This window comes from Anomaloglossus baeobatrachus, chromosome 1, assembly GCF_048569485.1.
Source record: "Anomaloglossus baeobatrachus isolate aAnoBae1 chromosome 1, aAnoBae1.hap1, whole genome shotgun sequence".
Taxonomy (NCBI): Eukaryota; Metazoa; Chordata; class Amphibia; order Anura; family Aromobatidae; genus Anomaloglossus; species Anomaloglossus baeobatrachus.
The window spans coordinates 842,378,602-842,405,428 of NC_134353.1; the positions used below are offsets into that span (position 1 = coordinate 842,378,602).

The 26,827-nt window shown below is 44.3% G+C and overlaps 1 protein-coding gene across 1 annotated transcript in view; it reads left to right on the forward strand.

Annotated features, from left to right (window-relative positions):
* The window catches only part of ACOT12 (acyl-CoA thioesterase 12), a 59,861-nt gene that overhangs the window by 16,796 nt on the left and 16,238 nt on the right, over window positions 1–26,827 (forward strand). Inside the window, exons 5-10 of the mRNA XM_075342021.1 lie at window positions 1,223–1,358; window positions 12,519–12,675; window positions 13,046–13,165; window positions 16,878–17,028; window positions 24,809–24,864; window positions 26,578–26,641. Coding sequence (XP_075198136.1) covers window positions 1,223–1,358; window positions 12,519–12,675; window positions 13,046–13,165; window positions 16,878–17,028; window positions 24,809–24,864; window positions 26,578–26,641 — 684 coding nt within the window. The remainder of the gene's footprint in view (window positions 1–1,222; window positions 1,359–12,518; window positions 12,676–13,045; window positions 13,166–16,877; window positions 17,029–24,808; window positions 24,865–26,577; window positions 26,642–26,827) is intronic.

Consider the following 26,827-nt stretch of genomic DNA (forward strand, 5'->3'; position numbering starts at 1 on the left):
AGAATATAAAAATATTCTAACACAGCCGGCATAAGAGCTTACAATCTAATGTCACCTATGGTGTCACAAAAACTGAGTCTACATTTTGTTTTGCCCACCGTTGGACTGTTATCTTAGTATGGGAAAGGTCAGTCAATGAGTTTTGCTATCTTCTGGTCATCTTTGCTTTATAGTTTGTGTTCAAAGTTACAAAGTGTTATTACAGGACAAGAGCTGTAATCATTAACGGTGACACACTTGGGCTGTGAATGAGTATTCGGTTTTATGCAACTCATATGAAGCTAGAGACTAACTGCAAGGCTTCTGATTAAAGCATAATTACATAAGCTTGTATGAAAAAGCTACAGCTTAGGTAGTGTAATATTTTAAACTGTCCAAGTCATTAGTTTGATTTTTCTTTAGTCAGTTAAATTTGGGGTTCATGCATCAAACTAGCCAAATAAAGAAATGTCTTCCCTTAATTTGTTTTACCTTTTTAATATCCATTTACCATGGTTTTCATTGATCATCAGACATTCTTTCACCATGAAAAGATCCAGAAATTAAAAATTCTTATATTCAAGTATTTTTTTGTTGGCTGTGGTCACACCTCTTCTGCTATATATTATAAACAGCCAATTTTCTAAGCCACTTTACATATTGGGAACAGCCTGGATACAGATTACTTTACCGACCACAAGGGTCCTGATGGACAAGTCTGTCGTTGAATCAGCTTCACCCCATCCGAATACTCAACCACCACCTATCACCTTAAATTTGAAAAAGTTGATACAAGGAAACTGCAAAGATACATACTTTACATAAAATAATCACCCCTGTTCCACAGAAGATGAGAGTAGCAACCAGAAAGGCTAAAGCAAAGTTATCTTATCAGTAGGTCTAAGTAAACCGTCTCAAGGATGTGGGAGGAAAAGCAAGCTCCCAGAGACTGGTGTCAGGATTGCACCAGTATATGGCTAAGGGCAGGGTGGCGGGCTGTATTGTTTGGAGGGCCTTAAAACATGGCTCTTCATTGCACAGGAGAGGCATTAGACAACTGCCCCTCAATGTGCAACCCCTCTACATCAGTGTCTAAACCATCTCCGTTGTGGAGATTATAGACAGAAGCCTTCTAGGCACCGACAACCACCTTGTCCTGGCGCATTATGCAACAGTTCGTTATCAGTGTATATTTTATTGCTATTCCTCGGAACAAACTTTTATCAATTTTCTTTTTTTACAGGTTAATCTAAAACCAGTAAGGCTTCAGTTTGCACAGGATCACTTGGAGTATAGCCTGGCAGCAGAGAGGAGGCGTATACGACTTTATCATGAAGACTCCTATAACAATCTGATGGAAGATAGCTGCACCTTTTATGGTTTGTAAGATAGGTGTTTACTTATTTTTCATGCGATCATTTTGTTAGTGACCTTGTGTGATGGAGCCACGGTATACCGCATTCCTCAATGAAGATTTGTTTCCACCTCCTCTATAAATATTGGTCTTTACTTAAAGGCAACCTATCAGGTCCCCTATGCCTTCCAACCCAGCAGCAGTTGTACCTTTATGCCCAGATTTCCTGCCTAACCAGCCCTGCATAATGCTATTCACTGATATGAATGTTTAAAAAATACAATATATAAACCTCATTGTCCCGATGCTAATTAGGACTGTGACTAGGTGAAAGGGCATTAGTTTCCCAGACTAGTTGGCCCTCTTTCCAGATTAACATGTTCATGTGTGTGTCCTCGCCAGCTAAAGTCAATTTCACTCAAGCAAGCAGCTCATTTCAGCCTCATCCGTGCCCTTGGGAAGCAGGGTGGATGGTTCCTGGCTTCATTAGGCGCACTGTGATTGACCAGAAGTTCAGAAGACTGCTCATGTACACATCTAAATTTTTGGTCATGTGCAGTGCACCTAATGAAGCCGGGAAGCGTACACCTGGATTCAGAGGCACACTGACGAGGCCGAAATGAGCCACGCGCATACATGAAACTTCCACAATTTCGTTGATTTCATGTTCTCACGCCCACAAGGACATAATGCGGAAAAATGGGATGACTAGTCAGGGGAGCGAACACCCTTTCAACTAGTCAAAGCAATAATTAGCATAGGGTTTGCGAGGTTTTTAAGTAGCTTTTTTTTTTTTTTTTTTTTCAACATTCATATTAGTGAATAGTGTTATACAGGGCTGGTTAGGCAGGGAATGAGCATATACAGGTATGAATGCTGCTGGGTTGGAGGCAGAAGGGACCTGATGAGTTCCCTTTTAATTTCTTGGTTATTAGTGATGAGCGAGCACTTAAATGCTTGAATACTTAAATCGAGCAAATTGGAATGCTTGTCTGGAATAACAAGTATAATGAAAATCAATGGGAAATACATACATTTTTCTGGAAGATCCTCGCAGGACATTTGGGGGGCATGAAAATCGATGAAATTCATGGCAACCATGCTCATATAGATTGGGAATGGCATACTGAAAATGCCTGAAATGTTAGGAAACATTTTTTCCTGTATAATGACTTGTATGTAAGGTAAATTAAAAATAGGAAAAAGCCTTGTCCACCTCTTATGCCATGCTCACACGCTATTTTTTTTGCTGTGTTTTTAAATGATTTCAATGGTGAAAAAAACATTCACCGGTAGATGTAAAATTTATAGTGCCTTGCGAATGTATTCAGCCTCTTTGACTTTTTCAACCTTTTCCCACATTTCAGGCTTCAAATATAAAGATAAAAAATTTTTAATTTTCTGGTGAAGAATCAACAACAAATGGGACACAATTGTGAAGTTGAGCAAAATGTATTCCTTGTTTTAAAATTTAATAAAAAAAACAAACTGAAAAATGAGGCGTGCAATATTATTTGGCCCCTTTTAAAGTTAATACTTTGTAGGGCCACCTATTGCTACGATTACAGCTGCAAGTTGCTTGGGGTATATGTCTATCCGTTTTGCACATCAAGAGACTGAAATTCTTGCCCGTTCTTCCTTTGCAAATAGCTCGAGCTGAGTGAGGTTGGATGAAGAGTGTTTGTGAATAGCAGTTTTCAGCTCTTTCCACAGATTCTCGATTGGATTCAGGTCTGGACTGTGACTTGGCCATTCTAACACCTGGATACGTTTATTTGTGAACCATTCTATTGTAGATTTTGCTTTGTTTGGGATCATTGTCTTGTTGGAAGACAAATCTCCGTCCCAGTCTCAGGTCTTTTGCAGACTCCAACAGGTTTTCTTCAAGAATGGTCCTGTATTTGGCTCCATCCATCTTCCCATCAATTTTAACCATCTTCCCTGTCCCTGCTGAAGCAAAGCAGGCCCAAACCATGATGCTGCCACCACCATGTTTGACAGTGGGGATGGTGTGTTCAGGGTGATGAGCTGTGTTGCTTTTACGCCAAACATATCATTTGGCATTGTGCTCAAAAATCTCGATTTTGGTTTCATCTGACCAGAGCACCTTCTTCCACATGTTTGGTGTGTCTCCCAGGTGGCTTGTGGCAAACTTTAAACAACGCTTTTTATGGATATCTTTGCGAAATGGCTTTCTTCTTGCCACTCTTCCATAAAGGCCAGATTTGTGCAGTGTACCCAGTGTACAGGATTGTTGTCCTATGCACGGACTCTCCCACCTCAGCTGTAGATCTCTGCAGTTCATCCAGAGTGATCATGTGCCTCTTGGCTGCATCTCTGATCAGTCCTCTCCTTGTTAGAGATGACATTTTTGAGGGACGGCCGGGTCTTGGTAGATTTGCAGTGGTATGATACTCCTTCCATTTCAATATGATCGCTTCACAGTACTTTTTGGGATGTTTAAAAGTTTTGGAAATCTTTTTGTTACCAATTTCGGCTTTCGATTTCTCCACAAGAGTATCCCGGACCTGCGTGTTGTGTTCCTTGGTCTTCATGATGCTCTGTGCTTTAAACAGGACACGGAGACTATCACAGAGCAGGTGCATTTATACGGAGACTAGATTACACACAGGTGGCTTATATTTATCATAATCAGTCATTTAGGACAACATTGGATCATTCAGAGATCCTCAATGAACTTCTGGAGTGAGTTTGCTGCTATTTTTTTTTTTTTTACAAAAGTAAAATAAATTTTGTTCAACTTCACAATTGTGTCCCACTTGTTATTGATTCTTCACCGTAACATTAAAATTTGTCATCTTTGAAGCCTGAAATGTGGGAAAAGGTTGAAAAATTCAAGGGGGCTGAACACTTTCGCAAGGGTGTGTGTGTGTGTGTGTGTGTGTGTGTGTGTGTGTGTGTGTGTGTGTGTATGTATACCATGGTCAGGCCCATCTTGAAAGGACTGGGTTAATGTTGCAGGTACTGTGCCGGTGTAAGACACTGTCTCTTCTTCAACAGAAAATCTCTATACTGTTTCCAGGTACAATGCCCAGAGCATGGCATCACTGGGTCTTATATAAACCCAATAGCGCTAGTCGGCCAGCCAATCACAGTACTACCAGTAGCCAAAATGACTGGCATTTCCATCATTGGCAGGCAATACCTGCATGTTTAGTGGGTGAAAATCTGCCACGAAACGTGGGACAGGAACTTGAGCATGGTGCTTTTTTAGGGCTCCTTCAGATAACCATTCAGTCTGTCCTGGTCAGTTCCTGTTTCTTGCGGACCTACTGACAGGACCATCTTTTCAATGTCTTTTGTGTAGAATCGGATGGCACACGGAAGCAATTCCACGTGCAGCAGTTCCTGCAAAAAAACATTGGATGCCGTATGTCTGTTCCATTATTACGGAACATGGCCTATTCTTTTCCATAATTGTGGACCGTGACACAATACAAGAGTATGGGTCCTCAAAATCCCTGGAAGCCACACGGAAGCACTTCTGTGTGACTTCTGTTGAGTGCCCCTGCAGTCTGTGTCATGCTCCCATGTCAGCCTCGCAGCTGCTCGCACTGCAGTGTCAACATCTCCGTGCACAGCAGTGCAAGCAGTCGCAGGGATAAGCGCTGCCTTCAGGAGGTTAGTTAAGTTCATTACCTGCTGTGATGAATTCTGCTGCACTCCTGACATCAGCGCTTGTCACTGACTTACATGCCCGCCATGTAAAGCATCGTGGGCGGCCCAAGACTGACTAGCGGTGACTTCACAGGCTGCTTGCGATACTTCGCTTATGAACGTGGCAGACAATGGAAGTCAGTGACAAGCGCTGACGTCAGGAGTGCAGCAGCGTGTATCACCCAGGTAATGTACCTATTTAACTTCATGAAGTCAGGACTTGTCATGCCCTGCAGTGACCTGGGCTGATCTATTGATGATATCTCAGGTCACTGCACTGCTCTCCCAGCCAATGGGGGAACATTCTGTTTTCCCCTCACCCATGACAGCACCATGTGAGAGAGGGATCCGCCCAGCGAGGACAGGAAACCATTCTGAATAAAAGGGCGGTACCTCTCCCCTTCGTCAGTTGGTTTCCTGTCCTTGATGGGGGACCCCCGTTCTGAAAACCGGCGGTGAAGAGAAAAAGAGTCACCTTACCCAGCCCCGTCCGGTGTCTGGAAGAACAGGGTGAGTCCTGTAGCACCGTTCTTCGGGGCTGGAAGCGCCGTCCACCTGCCCTTGGGGGTCCTGGTGTCCGTGCGGGTGCGTGCGGCAGGAGCCGTTCGTGGGATCCCGGTCCGCCGCTCCTTCCTCCCCGCCCTGCGCTCCATGCTGCCTCTGACTTCCGGGTGCGCGGCTGGGAGATGGAGGCGGGGCCTTGCGTGACGTCACCGGCTAAAGATGGCGGCACCCATGCAACGCTGCGGGGTATGCGGCCTGCCATTCAGGGCTGCGGGTGCTCCTGTCCAGGCACCGTGGGGAGCGTGGGGCAACGGGGAGGAGCCTCTCCTGGGACCGGAAGGTGGAGGATTGCGTTTAAAAAGACACTTCTGGCTCTGTAGAGACATGGTGCCTGTGCTCTGCCATGGATACTGATGAGCAACAGCACTCTCCTGTACGTCGTCAGCAGAGCCGAAAACCTGGTGACCGCTCTAGTGACACCGGCCGGACAGGCCGTGGCAGCCATGACAGCAGATCCTCTCATGACTCTGCAGCTCCTGTGAGACCTGTGGATGTTCCAAAACAGCCTTCAAAACTGGTACCCTTGATTCCTATGGTGGTGAGTGATCTTCATGAATGTCACCTTACTCATAGTTCTCTTGTGGGTTTTTTTCCCTTGCTTTGTCTGCCCTTCTTAGGCCCCTAAAAAATCGATGTCCAAAAAGAAGCATAAGGAGTGCCCCCTATGCAGAGAACCCCTCTCGGAGGAGTGGCATAAGAAGTTGTCAGGCGTGCATTCGTCGCACACTTGGGGAGGAATTTCCGGGACTCTCAGCGGACGTCCGTTCGGCTATCCACTCAGAGGTACAAGATTCCATGAAGGCTTTCTTAAAGAAGAAAAAATCAAAACCAGTTGACTCTGCCCCTTCCTCATCTTCCTCCGGTACGGCCTCAGACTCAGACTCCTCGTCCTCAGATAGTGATGTAGGAGGCAGACCGTGCTTCTCCATTGATGATATAGGGACACTAGTCAAACCGGTCAGGGCAACTATGGGGTTGACAGGAGAAATCCTCTAGATCCCTGGAGGATGTTATGTTTGGAGGACTGGAAGAAAGGAAGAAGCGTACCTTTCCGGTCAACAACAAAATTGAGGCGCTTATTCAAAAAGAGTGTAAGCGGCCAGACAAAGCAGGTTCTCTCCCCCCCTCCTCCAAGCGAAAATATCCCTTTGACGAGGACAAAACGGCCGTATGGGATAAGGCGCCTCGAAGAGATGCTGCCGTCGCGAAGTCCTCTCGACGAGGAGGCATCCCCTTGGAAAACTCGGGAACATTGAAAGATCCCCTGGACAAAAAAGCAGATGTCGTTCTTAAGCACTTATGGGATACATCTGCAGGGATCTTGAGGCCGGCTATCGCAAATACCTGCATAGCCGGTTCCCTAACGATCTGGCTCCAACAGCTTGAGGATCAGTTGCGGGATAACACCTCCCGTGAAAAGATCTTATCTAAATTTCCACTTCTCCAGGGGGCAGAGGCCTTTCTGGCGGATTCCTCAGCGGATGTTATCAGACTAGGGGCTCGTTCTGCTGGACTGTCCAATCAAGCCAGACGGGCATTGTGGCTGAAGGGCTGTCCGGGAGATCTGCAGTCTAAACACAAATTGTGTACGGTGCCCTGTGACGGTCACCTGCTTTTTGGGAAACAGCTGGAGGATGCATTGGACAAGGCATCAGATAGCAAGAAGTCCTTCCCGAGGTTCCACTCTGGTTCGTCTCGTTCCTTTCGGAGGCAGAGGTTCTCCAAAGGCAGGCCCCCGGATAATCGGCGGTGGGAGCGCAGACCCAAGCGGGACTCTGGCTTCATGTTCGGGGGCGCCTCAGCCTCCTCGAAGAAATCTGCCCAGTGACGCCAGGCTGTCGGTCGGAGGACGCCTTTCTCATTTTCTGGAGCAGTGGGAAAGCATATCCTCCAACGCCTACGTTCGATCCATTATCAGAGACTGTCTCCAGTTCCAATTTCTCCTTCAGCCACCACAGCATTTCGTCATCACTCCTCTTCGGAGGTCAGTCGGAGCAACAAGCTCTGGAATCGGAAGTCCTGCTGTTGATTGGGAAGCCAGTCCTGTGCGAGGTACCCATTGCGGAAAGGTGAAGGGGGTTTTATTCCCCCCTCTTTCTCGTAGCAAAACCGGATGGTTCCTTCCGAACGATAATAAACCTCAGACGTCTTAACCGGTTTTTACAGTATTTCCCGTTCAAGATGAAGTCTGTTCAGTCGGCAATAAAGCTACTGTTTCGCGACTGTTATATGGCGGTAATAGACTTAAAAGATGCCTATTACCATGTCCCTATACATCCACATTTGCAACGGTTTCTACAAGTGGCTGTTTCCCTCAACAACCGAATCGGTCATTTTCAGTTCAGAGCTCTCCCCTTCGGGCTGTCTGTAGACCCCAGGATTTTTACGAAAATAGTGGAAGAGATGTTGACTCATTTATGGTTACAGAATGTTCTGCTGGTCCCTTACCTAGACGACTTCCTGGTGATTGGGAACTCCAAGCAGCAATGTGCGGCGCATCTCCGGTACCTTCAAATGAGACTGCACAACCTGGGTTGGATGTTGAATTACGAAAAGTCCCGGTTGGACCCAGTCAGAATTCTATCATTCCTCGGTCTCACTCTCAACTCAGAGTGTCAGCGGTTCCTTTTACTGGCGGACAAGATTCAGAAGGTTTCAGGCTTGGCCCTGCTGGCGATCCACCATCCCAGGATGTCTCTGAGGAAGGCTATGTCCTTGCTGGGTACTCTGACATCTTGCTTCCCAGCAGTTCCGTGGAGTCAGGTCCACTCCAGGGGGCTCCAATGGCAGGTTCTGTATGCCCAGAAAACATTAAATGATTGTTTTGTTTGGAAGGGGTCGTCACCCTATCCTGGGCGGTCAGAAGCTCTCTCCTCTGGTGGACGTCTGGGAGAAACCAAGGAAAAAATTGTGAAAACATACCCTGCTGTAACTAAATAAAAGCATAGTGCATATAAACATAGGGTACTTAGTAAACACTGTTTTTGATCAAAAAAAGCGTAAAGCTATCCCACCAAACGTCAAGGTGTACCCAGCTGGGATAGTAACTACACTCTCTAATATTAAAACCTTACCATGGGTCTAAAATATGCCTCAATGTGGCTAAGGGCTGAGAGCGACCGGGTCCCAACAGGATACACACAGTCTGGTGGACGTCTGTGGACCACTTGTCTGTGGGTGTTCCCTGGCTCCCTCTGGACCAGAGGGTGGTCACTACCGATGCCAGCCAGTCCGGCTGGGGAGCTCACCTTCACGAGCACATTTCTCAGGGATGGTGGTCACCACGGAAAGCGGCACAACCCTCGAATCTCCGAGAACGGTGGGCAGTGGAGCGTGCCCTACAAGCCTTTCTTCCTCACCTTCAGGGGCGGCATGTTCTGGTCATGTCAGACAACCAGTCCAGTCTCCTATGTCAACCATCAAGGGGGCACGAGATCCCCATCCCTCATGCAGGTGTCTTACAGACTATTTCTCTGGGCGGAGCAAAATCTTCTCTCCCTCTTAGCTCTCCACATCAAGGGTCGTCTCAATGTCACGACAGATTACCTCAGCCGCCATCACCTGCGGCAGGGAGAATGGTCCTTGAATTCTCGGGTCTTTTGGCAGATAGTGACTCTCTGGGGCATGCCACAGATAGACCTCTTTGCCACCAGACTGAACAGGCGGGTAGTGCAGTTCTGTTCGCTAAGCCCATCGGACCAGCCCTTCGCCGTAGACGCGCTACAGGTTCCATGGACTTTCAGACTAGCTTATGCGTTTCCTCCAATAGTCATGCTGCCGACCATTCTGCAAAAAATCAGGGAGGACCGGGCGAGGGTTCTTCTTATCGCCCCCTTCTGGCCCAAAAGGCCGTGGTTTTCTCTCCTGAGGGCGATGTGGGTCACGGATCCCTGGGTTCTGCTGGAGGTTCTGGACCTGTTAGTGCAGGGACCAGTATTCCACGCACAAGCGAAAGGATTCCATTTAACAGCTTGGAATTTGAGAGGTTACTGTTGAGGAGCAAAGGTTTTTCCCCTGACCTTATTTTTACATTGTTGAAAAGTCGTAAACCAGTTACCACCAGAATATACGGGAGAGTGTGGCAAAAATTCCTGCACTTCTCTACCCTTCCCTTGGGTCCGGAAGCCCCTATTGAGTGCATTTTGGAATTCCTACAAAAGGGGTTTGATCTGGGGTTAGCTGTTAACACTCTCAAGGTTCAGGTCTCTGCCTTAGGGGCCCTGTACAATTGTAACCTGGTGGCCAACAAGTGGATTAAGCGGTTTATTATGGCTAGTGGTAGGGCTAAGCCAGTGGTCATACCAAAGGTTCCTCCCTGGGACCTTAACTTAGTCTTGGATGCCCTCACGGGACCCCCTTTGGGCCCCTGACAGATCTTTCCCTGAAGTTGCTTACTCTAAAAACCATATTGCTAGTCGCATTAACCTCGGCACGGCGGATCAGTGATTTACAGGCCCTATCTGTTGTGCAGCCTTACACTCAGGTCCTTGAGGATAGTCATCTTGCGGCCAGACCCGGTGTATCTCCCAAAAGTTACATCCCATTTTCATAGAACGCAAGAGATAGTCCTGCCCTCCTTCTTCTGCAGCCATCTAATGCAGGGGAATGTAGATTTCACACCCTAGATGTGCGCAGGGCCCTCCTACACTATATTTCAGTGACGCGGGCAGTAAGGAAGACGCAGTCATTATTCATCTCCTTTCAGGGTAGTACAAAGGGTCAGGAAGTGCAAAGGGTACTATTGCTAGGTGGTTAGGGAGGCCATTACTTTAGCCTACTCCTTCAGTGGTGCGCCTGTTCCGGAGAACATTCGAGCCCATTCCACCAGAGCAGTGTCTACCTCCTGGGCTGAATGTGCACAGGTATCTATTGACCAAATTTGTAGGGCCGCTACCTGGTCCTCAGTCTACTTTTTTCCGGCACTATCGGTTGGACCTCTCCTCCTCGGCTGCTCTTTTTCATTTGGTAGATGGGTGCTTGAGGCGGTGGTTCCTCCCTAATTGGATTTCTCTGGAAATCAGTCACGTGGTGCTGTCATGGGTGAGGGGAAAACGCCATGGTTACTTACCGGTAGCTGGTTTTTCCAGAACCCATGACAGCACCCATATAATCCCTCCCTTTCTCATCCTTGTTGTGCACTTATGGGTGTGCTTGTGTGTGTTTAGTGGTGATGGAGTAAGTTCTAACGATTGTTGGAGGTCCTCTTATTCTCGGTAATCAACTGACGAAGGGGAGAGGTACCGTCCTTTTATTCAGAATGGTTTCCTGTCCTCGCTGGGCGAATCCCTCTCTCACGTGGTGCTGTCATGGGTTCTGGAAAAACCAGCTTCCTGTAAGTAACTGTGGTGTTTTTCATTGACTGGGACAGTGAGTACGGATAGTTGTGGGGGCCCCCTTATTAGATTGTACTCTCAGCAATTTATTGGAAAGAAAAATCAAATCAGAGTACGACAATCTAATATCTCACGATAAAATAAACTCACTACCTTTATTGGCTCTATTACTGCAGTCCATTGACCTGTATCTAAGCCCTGAAATTCCCCTGCATATGCCAAAAAATACTTTTTATATGCTTATGGCATATGGCACAGTCCAGTCTGATTGGCACCACAAGTCTTGGGAGATATATTTTTCAGCGTCATGGCAAACGTTATGCATCTACTCAAATCATTCTGAGGCCTACCTATGAGCTCCAAATTAATATTTGCCTAATGTATCAGTTGAATAGGCCATATTTCCTATCCGAGCTAAAGTCATAATGGGGAAATATGGCATTAATATCTTTCACCTGGGACCATCAGAGGGGCAGGAATCCTGAAGATCATGGATCCCATAATTTTTGGGACCCAAGCCGCATCCCATTGACCAGCCCTCATAGGTCGCCAAAGGAACGTATGTGGGAGTTACTGAGATCTAATATAGTTTGAGATTTTGTCCTTGTTCACTCTGGGAAATACAGCTCACTGTAAGATTATTCCATATTTCAATAAAGCACTTCTCTCCAAAAGAATTGTGCCATCCCTGTGAACACAGGTCAAGTATTGTTTTTGCTTTATTAATTTTATTTTCTGTAACTATATATACTGTATTTTGTCCCCTTTGTAATATCTTTAGTATATTTTTGTAAATGCTGATCATTTTTCAGATTTAAATATATAAAATTGAATAGCTTCATACCTCTTGCTCTATAAACCGCATCCCTGAAGCCTCATGAGGACAAATGTTACCATTAACTGGTGTCCAATCTGATTGTATAAAAGCTTGGTGGTGGCAGCTAGTTTCCTTGACGTTATTGCAGGGCTTGGCATGTGACTGGAGAATATAAGGATTTTTTTGGCATATTTATGGAGTTTCAGGGTTTAGATACAGATTGATAGACTGTAATAGAGTATATAAAGGTGGTTGCTTTAGTTTGGAATGAGGGAAAACCTGGTGACCCGTTCCCTTCAAATATAGAACGCATCTTTTTACTTCTTGTTTCTATCCAAATGTTAATATATCCACATTTTTTAAGAATTTAAGATTATCCAAGCTGCAGGGATCATTGTCATTTTTGCAGCTGCTGCTCTAGAGGAGTCTGTCTCATGTATTACTCCTATAAAATAAATTTATAGAATGCATACAAAATTAAGCTTGATAATGCATTATTAAAAGACCTAGCTTAAAGCTTTTGCCCCCTGCCTACTATGTGCCATTAAAATGCGGCAGTCTTCTTATGTACCCTCCGGGCGCCCACGATTGCTATTTCTACTCCTATAGCTATGCCCCTGGCAAGCATGTTACATACGGAAGAATATGCAGTGTTTATATCGCACACAGTACTGTCGTACATACAGCATAGATTTATCGTGCATATTTAGAGCGTATTTGTGTATAATGTAGAAAACCTCTCCTCAATACTATGACTTTATTTCATCTTCATATTTTCATCCTTTACTTTCAGATGCAGACTGGGAAAAAGACAGTAACAAGATCTCTACAGACTGCACTCGGGTAGAAAGTATAGAGCTGGTTCTTCCTCCCCATGCAAATCATCAGGGAAATACATTCGGAGGGCAAATCATGGCATGGATGGAAACTGTAGCCAACATCTCTGCGAGGTGATGAGCTATTATTTTTTTTAAATGTCATTTTTGACATTGAGTGGATGTTGACTGAAAAAGTTAACTTTTCTATCCTAGCATTTGTATCAGTAGCGATTTCTCCCCCCCCACTCCCCCCGATTTTAAAAATTTAATTCTAATTTTTTTTGTATCTTGACCATTGCTTGTGCAATAAGCTGCAGCACTGTTGCACTCAGGTGAAGCACTGTTACTACTTTGCTCTGTGATTCTTTGGATGGATAAGGGCCCTAAAGGCGAAAGTTGAAGATCCATAAACCGTCCATTAAACGTTAGCTAGTTGGTCCTTTTGGAAAATGTAGAGTTTTACTCAAGCTTTTTTTTTTTTTTCCTTTTTTTCAATCCACAGCCGTCTTTGCCGAACACATGCAATTTTGAAGTCAGTGGACATGTTCAAATTCAGAGGCCCATCCACTGTAGGCGATAGACTGGTGTTTAGGGCGATTGTGAATAACACGTTTCAAAAAAGGTAATAACCACTTTGAATAATTGGATAAGACGTGAGTGAATAATCCAGTACCAAAAATTTGATTTAGTATGTTTTTTTTATTTGTCCGAAAAGTTCTTTCACCACAGTTCCATGATGGCATAGTTATAAATACAAAATTATATGAATTGACATTTTCAGTATGTACCAAAATTTATTTATAAAATCATTAGAGGGTCAGCTGTTGGGTATCATTACTGAAAAAGCAGGTCCTGTTGAATCTGTCCATTGTTATGATGTGACTTTAGAGCAGCTTAAAATATTGCAATGAGTAATAACAGTCCTGGTATCTTGTTCTATCCTTTTTGGTTTAATTTGTTCCTTAGTGGAAAGATACTCTAAAGTATGAGATCTTTTTCAAGGTAGTAAAGAAAGTTTAGATAAACCTGTTCAAATAGTCAACAGGGCTTTTATTTCTAAAGCTAAATATCCCAAAACAGTTTAGTATTTGCACCAAAAAACTGTTTTAATAACGTGCATCATATTTGTGTTTTAGACACTGTGTCCTATTTGACAAGGGGACATGACCTCGCTGGAAATGGGTGTGATTTGAGGGAAAGGAGAATGGAATATTGTGCCACTTTCCACAAAAAATGTTGGCACTTCTACCACTGCCACCATTGCCCAGAACGTGGTCCAATACACCGGTGGACCTCATAAAGGTGCACTGCTCCATTACCTCCTGCATCCCTTCCATTTACTCCCTATATGATATGATCTAACTGTGTTCTTTGGCCCCTTTACCACACCACAGACACCCTGAGTGCCGTCTGATATTGCAGATCTCCTTTCCCATACACTCAACGCCCTATGTGCAAAACCCTAGTGAAGGCTTCCCTGAAGCTGAAGGTTGCAGAAAATCAAAAATAAAAATTACAAAATTAATTGACCCCTTGTTTTTGTCTTGAGTGCTGGAGTTACCCTTGTTTATTATTTTGTATTGGTGTCAGTGATTGGGTCGCCCATTAATAAAACAAATTTATTAATCCCCTTCTACCGCCCATAATCCTGGTCTTCCTTCTGCTGGCATCAGTGATTTTTAGAACTTGTGTTGATGAAACAAGCAATATTCATCCCCTTCCCCCACCCACCCCATGTGTGGCATCAGTGATTCACACAGACTGTAATATTACTGACTGAGGATGGTCACGCAAAGCTCACACTGGCCGGGGATCTTCTGACCCAAGCGTGTCAGCAGGAAGAGGGGTAAATATTCATTCCATTAACTAGCCGACATATGACTATAAATTTCTGGGGCTTACAGCAATGTACACCAATAAAAGTTACATATTCTGAAAGGGCTGCTCAAGCATTATTTCAGGATACTATAGAAGTATGATGATCCGCAACTAGGATTTATTTTTGGAGTAGGGCTTATAATTTAACCATATTCCAAAAAATCCTGTTAGGAGTTTATTTTTGGGGAAGGTCTTATTTTCGAGGAAGAACTGTATCTAGCTGCAGAACAGAATTTAAATGTAGGCATGTGATAGACAGGAGAAACTGAAAGGCCTTATATATGGAGTTGTCAGTTACAACACAGCCATCTTATTTCTACCCATTGGTTTAAAATGTCATCATTGCACCATAGCAAATGGAATAAAAGTGTGTACGCTATGCGTGCTGCAGTTTTACTAAATGGCAGAGGAAGACTGGTTTCTACGCTCTACACAAATATTTCTTGACTGGAAAAGGTAGGAAGACTAAAGGGTACTTTACACGCTGCGATCTCGCTCACACGGCAAACAATTTTGACCTTTTGCGATCATTTAAGGTCGCTCGTAAGTATCACACACTGCGATCTCGTTAATGAAGCCGGATGTGCGTCACAAACACCGTGACCCTGACGATAATTCACCAACGATATCGCAGCATGTAAAGCCCCCTTAAGGGTGTGTGCCCACGATCATTGTTTGCAGCAATTTGGGTGCAGCATGCTTCAGCTGCGTCCAAAATGCTGTGTTGTACAGTACAAGCATAGACAGGATTTCTAGAAATCCCGTTCCCACTATGTTTGTTTTTTCCGCAGCAAACACTGACCTGTGTTGTGTTTTTCCAGACCGCAGCATGTCAATTGTTTGCTGCTGATTCGCATGCGTCCTCCATAGGGAGAACACAAGCGAGAGACCGCAGAGCACTGAACCCTGATCGTAGGTACAAGCAGCTGCGGTCTCCTACGTTCACCTGTGAAGGAGACTCGCAGACCCGCTGCGTCCAGGACGCAGTGAGTCCTGATCGTGGGCACATACCCTAAGACACTATAGGGGAGAAATCTGTGTATATGGCAGTTCTTATAGCTACTACCTGGTCAGTAGTTTTTCAGGTGATGTCAAAAGAATAAATGCAGTGATCTTTCATGGCTATATTGGGTCGTTGTTCACACTGACAGCTGTAGACAATCTTCACTACATTTATTCGCCTAACGTGGCAATTGACATTTGGAAAATTAGATTGTTGGGTCCTATATTAGTACCCTATAAAAGGAGAACTATTGTACTCTATTGTCACTAGCCCTCGTTCATTTCAGCTCTCAAAAATTACATGCACTCAGCTGCAAAAGCTCCTGAATAGTGGATGTTTTTGGCTATCATAAAGTTCCCCATGAACGTCCCTAGGACACCGCAGTATGCCACACTGAAGATGTGTGATGAGCATACATTATCTGGCACTGGCTTATAACACTGATCTCTTTTTGCACAATATTGTTTTGAGCGTTTTTGTAAATATTTGGCTGAAGAGAATTTTTCCTTTTATCAAAAATGTGAAAATGAAACAATTTCCTTGGTGCCCATTGCCACCCGCCAAAGCGCCCCCCCCCCTTTTTTTTTAAATTTGTTGATTTTGTGATTTACGATCTAATCTATAATCTGGCTTTCCACTTCTAAGAATTAGGTCAACTCCTTATTTAAAATAATACAATGAGCTAGTCCTCTCTCCCACCTCCTGCTTTGGTCTGTTTTTTTGTTTTGACTGCAGTGGTGGGGTCACCAGTACAACGTGCAGCTAATTGCTCAACTCAGAGGCTTGTTTTGGCTACATCGCCAGAGCCACTAGAGTTCATTGATTGGTTGCCGTATGCTCTTAAGTTGTGACCTCACCACTGCGGCTAATACAGAACCCAGAACAGAAGCCGAAATACACTGGATCCAGGGAGATCGAGTACTTAGTGATCTTATTCTAGTAGTGCGCTGACCAAAAGAGGTCAAACGCCTAAATGTGGAAAACCCATTTAAGGGAGAATTTTAAGAGGGTTAAAGTAACAAAAAATGACTGCATTTGTTTTGCCATCTTCCAGTGTTTGTTTTTCGGCTTTATATGCTGTATATATTAAACTTGTGTATTAAAATATGGACTAAACAGCATCTACTTTATACAATATCCCATTCAATGTTGCTTTTTTGTGACCATATGTTTGATGGCATGGCTTCTTCGACTAGATTATAAAGCAATGCTTTGCCTTATAAATGGAGCAAGCATCAAATTATCAATGGACTACATTTAAATATTTATTTGCCATGTAATAACTTAACAAAGTAACTTGAGCTGCTTTACAATTAGGCACCACATTGCAAAAAACACTAACATTCTGCCGTACTGTAAGGTGCCAAATGCCACAACAGATTGGATCCTTATGACATTTGGAGACTGACTTCAATACGATCTATAATTGACAATGCCTCCTTATTCCTTGTAGTGTGGAGGTTGGTGTTCGTGTAGAAGCCTATAACTGTGAGGAGTGGACTGAAGGCAAACCACGCCACATTAATAGCGCTTTCCTGATTTACCAAGCCTTTGATGCCAACAAAGAGTATATAATGTTCCCTAGAGTTAAAGCCTCTACAAAGGTTAGTAGCTATGTCTACTTGAATGGTTATGATAGTGTCATCAAACTTTGTATATTTCAATAGTATAAAGGAAATATAAGAAAATTTGTATATATGTCTTTTCAGAAAAATGCTTTAATTTCCAACTTCATTCCCCTGACCACCTCATTTAGCCTGTGAAATAACTTAAACCTGACTTGCTAAAAACCAAGACTGACTGCCAGTTCACTGAGGAAGCAGATTACAGCCTCCCATTGAAGCTTATCCATAGGGGAGGAGAGGGAAGGACCACAGTGGAAGAGAAGCAAAAGACATTAGGCTCCATTCATCTAGACGAGCGTTGTTCATGCCAGCCTTGATGAGAGGGTGAGCTGGAGTCAGATGCTCCTGATTTGTAAGGAGATGGACGCCTCTTCATGAATCTGGAGGGTCTGACATGTGGCGTGAGATTTCTGGCATACAGAATCACTGCTCACTATAAGGCTACATTCACACGACCGTCTCGAATTTGTGGTCTGCAACAAAAAAATGGTCCTGTTTTCCATGGATATATCCATGTGACATCTGCATCTGTTTCGTAGACTGTCCGTGTGCCTTTCGGTTTTTTTTGTGGACCGCAAAAAAAATGGAAGCAGCTAGAGGGAGGGAGGGATAGATGGAGGGAGGGATAGATGAGAAAGAAATACATAATGTTCCACTCCCCTGCATTTTGTAAGTTTGCACTTTTTGCTGGTCATGTGGCACTAAAGGGTGTTTAGCCTTGTATTTAGCCAAAAAATAAATTATAAAAATGACGTGTGGTCCCCCTATTTTTTGTAGCCAGCCTTGGTAAAGCAGACGGCTGCAGACCACAGCTAGCAGCTTCACCTTGGCTGGTAATCCAAAACAGAGGGCACCCCACAGTTATTTTAAATTAGTTTAAAACTATGGGCCCCACCCAAATTGGATCACCAGCCAAGGTGAAGCAGACAGCTGTGGTCTGGTATTTTCAGACTAGGGAGGTCCACAGTTGTTGGACACTATCCAGGCTAAAAATAGCAGGCCGTAGCCGGCCTAGAAGTGGTGCATCCATTAGTTGCCAGCTCTGGTGCTTAGCCACAGCTCATCCCATTGCCCTGGTGCACTGGCAAATAGGGCAATATATGGGGTTGATACCAGCTGTGTAATGTCACCTGGCATCAAGCCCTGACTTTAGTGATGTCACGGCGTCTATCAGATACCAGACATCACTAATCCAGTCAGTAATAAAAAAAAGACAAAAAAAATTATTTAAAAAAAACACACTCCCCAAAACATTTCCTTTCACCAATTTATTGAAAAGTAAAAACAAATCTTGGTCCAGCGTAATCCAATAAGGGGGTCCCACAACGATCCATACTCACTGTCCTAGTCAATGAAGAACAGAATATTCCTCATTAGCTAGGAGAGCAGTGCAGTGATCTGTGTGAACATCAATGGGTCAGGCCAGGTCACTGCAGGGCATAACGAGTGCAGACATCCTGAGGTTAGCTAGGTACATTAGTCTGAGTATTTGCTTAGCTTTTGGTGGATTTAATTCCTTTTTGTGTTTATCTAGGTACATTACCTGCAGTGATGAAGTCCGCTGCACTCGTGACGTCAGTGCTCATCACGGAGTTCAATGACCACCGCGATCTCACCACAAGTCTCGCGGGTGGCCCAAGACTGTGACTAGTGGTGATGTCATGAGCTCCCGTAAGACTTGAGGCGATATCAATGTGGACAATGGAAGTCAGCAATGAGCGCTGACGTCAAGAGTGCAACGGAGACAATCACAGGTAATGAACTTTGTTAACCTCCTGATGTCGGAGCTAGTCATCCCCGTAGCTGCTCGCACTGCTGTGCGCGCAGATGCTGGCGCAGGAGTCTGACACAGACTGCCAGGGCACCCGAAGAAGCCACACAGAAGTACTTCTGTGCAGCTTCCAGGGATTTTGCAGACCCATTGACTTGTATTGTCATGGATGGTCCGCAATTACGGAACAGAATAGGACATGTTCCATAATAACGGAATGAACATACGGCATCAGATGTGTTTTTTTTGTAGGAACTGATGCACACGGAAGTGCTTTCGTGTGCCATCCGATCCTACACAAAACAAATTGAAAAGATGGTCTTGTCAGTAGGTCCGCAAAAAAACAGGAACTGAACAGGACAAATGGAACGGTCGTCTGAATGAGTCCTAACTTAGACTATTTGTCAGAGCTGGGAAAAACTATTGTGAAAACACAAAGTTTGAAAATTTAGGTGGAACTCTGACTTGCTCCTAAATTTTGCGACTTTTCAAAGCTTTTACTACAAAATTCTAATTTGTTTTGTCACCCCAATGCTGGATTCACAGTTGCGTTGTTCAGTACTGATGGCCATCATGCTGCTGTTTTTTTAACACTTGAAAGACCGTTCAACTTTTCGTTTTGGGGTTTTTGTTTTTCCCCCTTTTTTTTTTTTTAATATTTATTTTCAAAGAGCTAAACTTTATTTTTTCAAAAACATCGGCAATATCATGGCTTGTATATTTTATGGATATACTGAAAATTGGGGAAAAAAATTCAAGGTGGAATAAAATGGTGAGGGAAAGAATGCAATCCTACAAATTTGTGGGGGGTGCATTTAAATGGCATTCATGGCATAGAAAAATTAAATGCATTATGATTAAGGTCAATATAGATGAGGTACCTTTTTTTTTTTTTTTTTTTTTTTTTATAATTGGTTGAAAAAATGAACTTTGTTTTAAAAAAAAAATAAAAATAAAAAAAAATATATAATAACGTTTAATGGGTATCCCCAGCTGAAAGATCCTATCTCAATATGTAGAAAGTGTAAGAATTTTAGCAATTACCTCCAAAATGTAGTATAGTTCTCCTGATTAGCGGTGTGACTTGAGTCATGTGCACGGCAATACAGTAGCTTAGGTATACATGGTTACAACCACTAGCAACTGTCACTGTGTGGTCGTAACCATGGGATACCTAAGTCGCAATGCCCTGCACATGAGGTAAGACAAATGGCTATATCAGGAGAACTATACTACATTTGTAATTGGAAGCATTTGCTATTTTATTTTTCATTTCCTACTACTTATACGGATAGGATCTGGAGATGGGAATACTCCTTTTTAAGCTTTGCAAGCTTTTGAAAACTATGGCCCAGAATCCTCAGGATTAGCAATATTCATGGCTGGTCTTGAGGGGGCGTGTTGGAAGCAGACGCTTCAGATTCATTAACAGGAAAGTGCTTGACAAGTGGGCTGGAGTATGATTTCCAGTTAAGGAACGCCATAGTTGGGCATGACTTGGATGAGGTGCAGTGTCACAATCCAGCTGTGCCCTTCTCCCACCCCAGTTTGCCCATGACAAAATTCTGCCGAAATTGTGTGGCGCCCTGGACAAGCCAGGACGTCACAAGCACTACACCAACACACCCCACACTCCCGGTCAGGCACACCAAAGTCAGACAAAAACCCTTGTTGCCTTCCTCCAGGGGCTGATGTCCACACCAGGGGGTGGGCCAGGCGGTTGGTCCCACCCACCGAGGAGTTCACAGTCCTGGAGGCAGGAAAAGCAGGCAGATGAGTTTTGAAGTGAAAGTGAGAGGAGTGAAGTGGCAGTTGAGCAGCCTGAAGTTGGTCCGGGTGTGTGGCCCGGACGGATCAGCAAGGTTGGCAGACGGTGGTGAACGTCTGCAGGAGTGGCCTATTGGAGCTAGCCGTAAGGACCGTGGACGGGCGGTGGCCCGTCGGTACTGGACCGGTACGCAAAAAGAAGCCAGCACCATCCGGCAGGGGCTTACGGACCCCGACAAGGCTAGGAGTCACCGTGAATTTGTCAAATCCGTTAGCGAGGGGAACCTCCTGGGTTTCCCAGCAGCCAAGTCCCGACAGAAGGCAACAGTCCAATCGAGAGAGGGAAACACAGTCACCGCCAAGGCTAAAGTTCCCAGGGCCAGAGCCTGCAGGCAAAAGGGGCTCCTTCAGCCCATATCCAAGCTGGGGAGCGGGTTACCGGTGGGAACCCATTGGAACCGTTTACACTACACAGGTGCAGGGAAAGGCAGTCACCATCAACCTGCTGGGAGGAGAAACACCGCAGCCGTCTGTGGGACCCGTCCATCCAGCCGTTTGTTTTACTGGAGACTCTGTGTACATCATTGGCTGAGTGAGTACCACCGTGCCGTGCGGCACAGCGCTGCCCCCGCGACCCTGTACCTCGCCAGGCCCCTTAACCCGCCTGCAATCCATCCCTGCCCCATCACTGGGCCCCGGGACAACCAACCCCCCTACCCACGGAGGGGAGAACCAACATCTAAGCTGCTCCCTGTCATCGTTCCCGGGATCCCCGTCCAGAGCAGCGGTGGTGTCGCCAATCTCACCACAACCGTGGGTGGCGTCACGGACAATATGCCTAAACCCAAACCACCCCCCTTTCACTCACGGGCGAGGAACGCCGCTCAAGTCCCCGGGATCCGGCCCACCGCTCGAGCCACCACCGAGCAGCGGCCACAGCAGCAGCAGCCGGACCCGAGCATTGGGAGAGCGCAGCGTCCGCTCCTCCGCCCACGACAACTGCACTGTTGATTTGGGGCCTTTTTGGCAGTTGGGTATATTTCTAAGCCTTATGTACTTAATAATTTATAGGTTAATGTACTATACTGTAATGTACCTCCATCTGCTATCATACATGACTTGAACAGTATATTCTAATTTTGAGGAAAAAACTAATTTGAACTTCTCCCATTTGACCTTAGAACTTTCCTCTCACAGGTACAAAGATGAATCCAGTTTTCTGCCAGGATAGATAAATGTCTGCAGTTATAATCTGAGTCTACCTTGTCACTATTTGCTTATCAGTTGGATTTAACTAATCCTTTGACATTTAAAGTATAACCTTTGTTTTAATTTTTATTTCATAAATCAATAGTACACATGAAAACAAGCAACTGTGTAATAATCTTATAGGACACATCGGCTTCTTTCTCTCCAGAATTGATCAGTTATCAAAATTCTCAATTCTGGGGTAAAATCTGTATTCAGTGAAGACTTTCCCATTACTGAGATAGGAGATGGCGGCTGGTGCTGATGAGATTCTATGATGAGTAGATGCAGAGGGAGGAACTAGAGGCAAAGCTCCACTCCCTTCTATCTACATAAACCCTCCTTAGTAATAGGAAAGTCTTCACTGAATACAGCTTTTCTGAGAATTAAGAATTTTCGATAATGACTGATCAATTCTCGTGAGAAAGAAGCAGATTTGTTTGAGCTTATATAGTGGCTTATTTTCATATGCACTATTGAATTTAGGAAACAAAAGTTAATACAACGGTTACACTTTAAAATCATTTTAGTATCTTGTCGTAGTAAATTGGACTGCAAAAACTATTTGTCAGCAATTCTTGTGTATGCTGGTCAAGACCATAATTAATCCACTTAGGATCTTAAAGGGGTAATCCGGCTCACCTCACTTCAGCATCGAGGGTTGAGAGGGGTATCCAGAAGCTGTGCACCTGTAGGCGTGACGCCACAGGCCCCACTCAGCTCTTAATGTGGAAGTGAGCAGAGCTAAATTACCCCTTTTAAAGTGCTTGTCCACTACTAGGATAATTGGTTATCATTCCACATGTTTCCTCCAATTTAAAATAACAAAGCTAATACCCACTTCCACTGCCGGCGCCGATGCTCATGTTCCCGGCGCTCTAAAGGCCCCGTTACATGCAACGACGTATCTAACTAAATATCGCCGGGGTCACGGATTCTGTGACGCACATCCAGCATTGTTGGCGACGTTGTTGCGTGTGACACGAGCGAGCGTTAACGATGGAAAATACTCCTGATCGTCCATCGATGACACATCGTTCCTTTTCAAAAAATCGTTGATTGTGGAGGACGCAGGTTGTTCGTCGTTCCCAAGGCAGCACACATCGCTACGTGTGACACCTCGGGACCGACAAACAGCTTGCCTGCGCCCGCCGGCAATGCGGCAAGAAGGAGGTGGGCAGGATGTTCAGCCCGCTCATCTCCGCCCCTCTGCTTCTATTGGGTGGCCGCTTAGTAACACCTCTGTGACACAGAATGAACTGCCCCCTTAAAAAGGAGCCGGTTTGCCGGCCACAGCGACGTCGCTAGGCAGGTAAGTACTTGTGACTGCTGCTAACGATATTGTGCGTCACGGGCAGCGATTTGCCAGTGACGCACAAACGACGGGGGCGGGTACGCTCGCAAGCGATATCGCTAGCAATGTAACGGGGCCTTAAGTTCTGAGAGCCCCGCGCCCATCACCTCAGTCTTCTGTTTCCCAGGGAACGTGAGCACAGACACCGCAGGAATGGCACTGGCAGTGGAGAAAAGTATAGGCTTTTATCATTTTAATTGTGGGAAGCCTGTAGAATGAGAAGAGGTTGTTCTAGTAGTGGACAACCCCTTTACAACCGAGGACTTAACTGTAAGTCCTAAATCATGAAGGGGTGATCACCATTGTCTGGTGCAGTGAGCCGGTTGTGATCCCTGCACATATCTGCTGATTTGTACAGCAGACATGTGCCTCGCAGGCGCATGTAGATCTGTGATCCAGCGGCACCTTTTAACCCCTTAAATCACTTTCAAAATGTGTCAGTGTGTCTTAAAGCGCCGCAGCAGAGAACGCGTCATTCCCCTCCGCAAACACAGGCACCGTAACGTGATCATGGGGACTCAATAATTGTCATAGTAGCACAGGGTCATGTGATGACTCCTGTCACTCTTATGACGTAGTTCCTGTTACAGCCGGCAGAGCAGCAGCTGCAACAAGAGCGCAGCATTTCTTCTGCTCAGAGCAATGCTGCTCTGATCAGAATTGAATAATCAGTCTGCTGATCCTTATAGTAAAATAAGTGTTAAAAAATAAAAATTAAATCATACTCCATTTGCCCCTTTGAAATTTAAAGGGTTAAAAAACATATACACACATTTGATAAAACGGGTGTTTCTGAACGCGGTGATATGAAAATATAAAATCAATTAAACTGGTAAACTGTGTAGTGGCAAAAAAATAAATAAATCCAAACTTAAATTACGGGGTTTTTTTGTGGCAAATTTTGCGTAAAATGCAATAACAGGCGATCAAAACAAAGCATCTGTGCACAATTGGTACCATTAAAAACGTTTCAAGATGCAGAAAATAAGCAACCACTGAGCCCCAGAGCCTGAAAAATAAGAGCGCAAATGGCGCAAAAAGTGTCACTTTTTTGGACAAATTTCTGAATTTTTTTTTTTAAGCCCTTAAATAAAAGTAAACTTATACATGTTTGTGTATGACCTGAGGCATCACACAGACACATCAGTTTTACCATATTGTGAACACTGTGAATTAATTATCCCAAAACCAATCGTGCAATTGCACTTTTATTTTTACAATTTTTCTGCACTTGAAATTTGTTTGCCATTTTCCAGTACACTATATGGTAAAACTTATGGTTTCATTTAAAAGTACAACTCGTCCCCCCAAAAAAAAGCCCTCGTATTGCAAAATTAATGGAAAAATAAGTTACGACTCCCGGAAGAAAGGGAGCAGAAAACAAAAATGAACAGTGGAAAATCGCCTGGTTATGAAGGGGATAAGCAAGATTAGTTTGGGTTCATGCCCCTTAGCTCCATGTTTTTATTTCCCCCCCAAAAAAAAGGGAAGATGGCAGTCTGGTTACTTTAAATCAAGAATATACCAGTAATTGTGTAATGGGCACATTATAGGTATATAGCACCATATATTGAGGAAATTTCCACATTTTAAATAAAAAACACCTTCGTTTTTTTCAGGATAGCATCAGAAGGTTTCGCGGAGCCATTGCACGGAGGAAAATTCGTGTAGCAAGGTAAAAAGCATCTTTTAAAGGGACAGTCTGGTTAATAAAAGTTTTCTTAAAAATGTTAGAATTTTGTTCTAATAGAGAAGTACTATTCCCAAGATCCCAGACGTGGGGGGAGACGGCACAACTTGGACAGCCCATTGGTTTCAATGTAAACTTTGTAATACTTCAATTTCCCGTGTAGAGGTGCTGCAAGGAAAATGAACACTTGAGGATTACAGTTGATAGTTGGGGTTCTCTGTAACAGGACAGGCGATTTTAGTTTGGGGACAATTTTAACAAAAAAGCATTTACAAAGTAGCCAATGTCCTTATGATTGTATGCCTTGCAAGTTCATGGCACAATGGTATACTTTGCGGGGGACAATTTATTTCTGCATTTTTAAACGACCTTACTACAAAAAATAGGCACTGGAGTAAAATAGAGCACACCTTTTGCTTGTACACCAATTTCTGGTGTAAATTTGCTAAGTAATGGGAGGTCGCTTTTGTGAAAAGTGGTGAGGTGGCAAAACGAGCTCCACAATTTGCAATATTTTTTTTTTTTTTTGTACCAAAAATTTGGTGCAGGTTGCTTGATCTCAGTTCACTGAAGGCAAGCAAAAAATGGTGAATAATTGGAACTCAATCTAGTTTTAAAGTAAATAAATTGTAATCTTTCTGTTAGGTAATGTTTTTAATATTGGAAGAACTTTCATGCAAGTTTTGACAGGACAAGAACATTTTTGCATGATTTGCTAGTAACAGTGATCGATAACAGCAGTGATTGGTAGTGATGCATTTCATAGTAGCTACTTTGGTTCTGTGGATTTGATAATTTAAATTGACCCTCCACCCTGGTACTGGAAAGCAACTATACATTTTTCATATCTAGTCCCCCTATTTGGCTCTTTGTGTTTTCTCGCTGTGCCTTATCCATTCAGATGGGCATTCTATTCTGCCTCCTTCCAAAGTGGCCCCCAGTGTGGCATGGGGGGTGCAGTGATAACCTGAACCACTTCTCCTCTGACTTTCCTATCCCACAGCATTGAAAAGCCAGTGTCTACTCTAGACTTACCACTACACGTCTAGCGCCACAAAATTTTGAAGAATTTATTCTTTCCACACTATAACAGACATGGGCTCACTCCTGACGGTTCTGTGGTTTCTGTGTTTTTGCGGATGTCTCACTCGACCTATCCCCATTATCTTGAATCTAGTCCACAAGCTGCTGGGCACCTGTCTCCATTCCTCCGTGCTTCTCACAGCTGTCTGCTTCTGGGCCCCAACGGCTGTCTAGTCGTAAGACTTCCCTCAGCCTGCTGGGGTGAGCTGTAGGTTCTGGACCTTTTTAAGCGATAATCTGAGTTCCCGGACTGGCTCCTGACACCGTGCCACTTCATTCCTCGATCCCTTCTGCACAACTCCCCTCACAAGGCCAGTCTTTCTAACCAACCCACTGGCCATCTGTCACTGCCCCCCATCTTCCCCAACGTATCTAACATCTAATCCACCGCTGCGGTTTCCCGAGGGCTGGGTGGCGCCGGCTGCTACATGGTCCCAACTGTGGTACATCGGAGATCTGCACTTCACTAGCAGCAGTAGTAGTCATTTTATCAAAAACATTAACCGCATAATTGGTTTTTAACACTGAAAAATGGCCTAAAACACTAGGGGGGCACGACCACCTCCTACAAGGGCTCTTTGGAATAATGTAGTGTTTTTTGTTTTTTTGCTACAGAAAATACATTTTGTCCAACAAACCAGAAAAGCCCATCTCTATTCCATGGGATAAATGTAACCAGGTACGTAAAATTGTAAAAAAAAAAAAAAAAAAAAAAAAAAATGACTTTACAATTAAATGTACTGATAAAGAGTTAGTATTCCTCAACTACCTGGTTATTGTACTTGATTTTTATTCATTTAGTTTTGTGGGGTATTTAGTGGGTTTCTGGCATGAATATTAGTACAGAAACATGGCTGAATAAGGC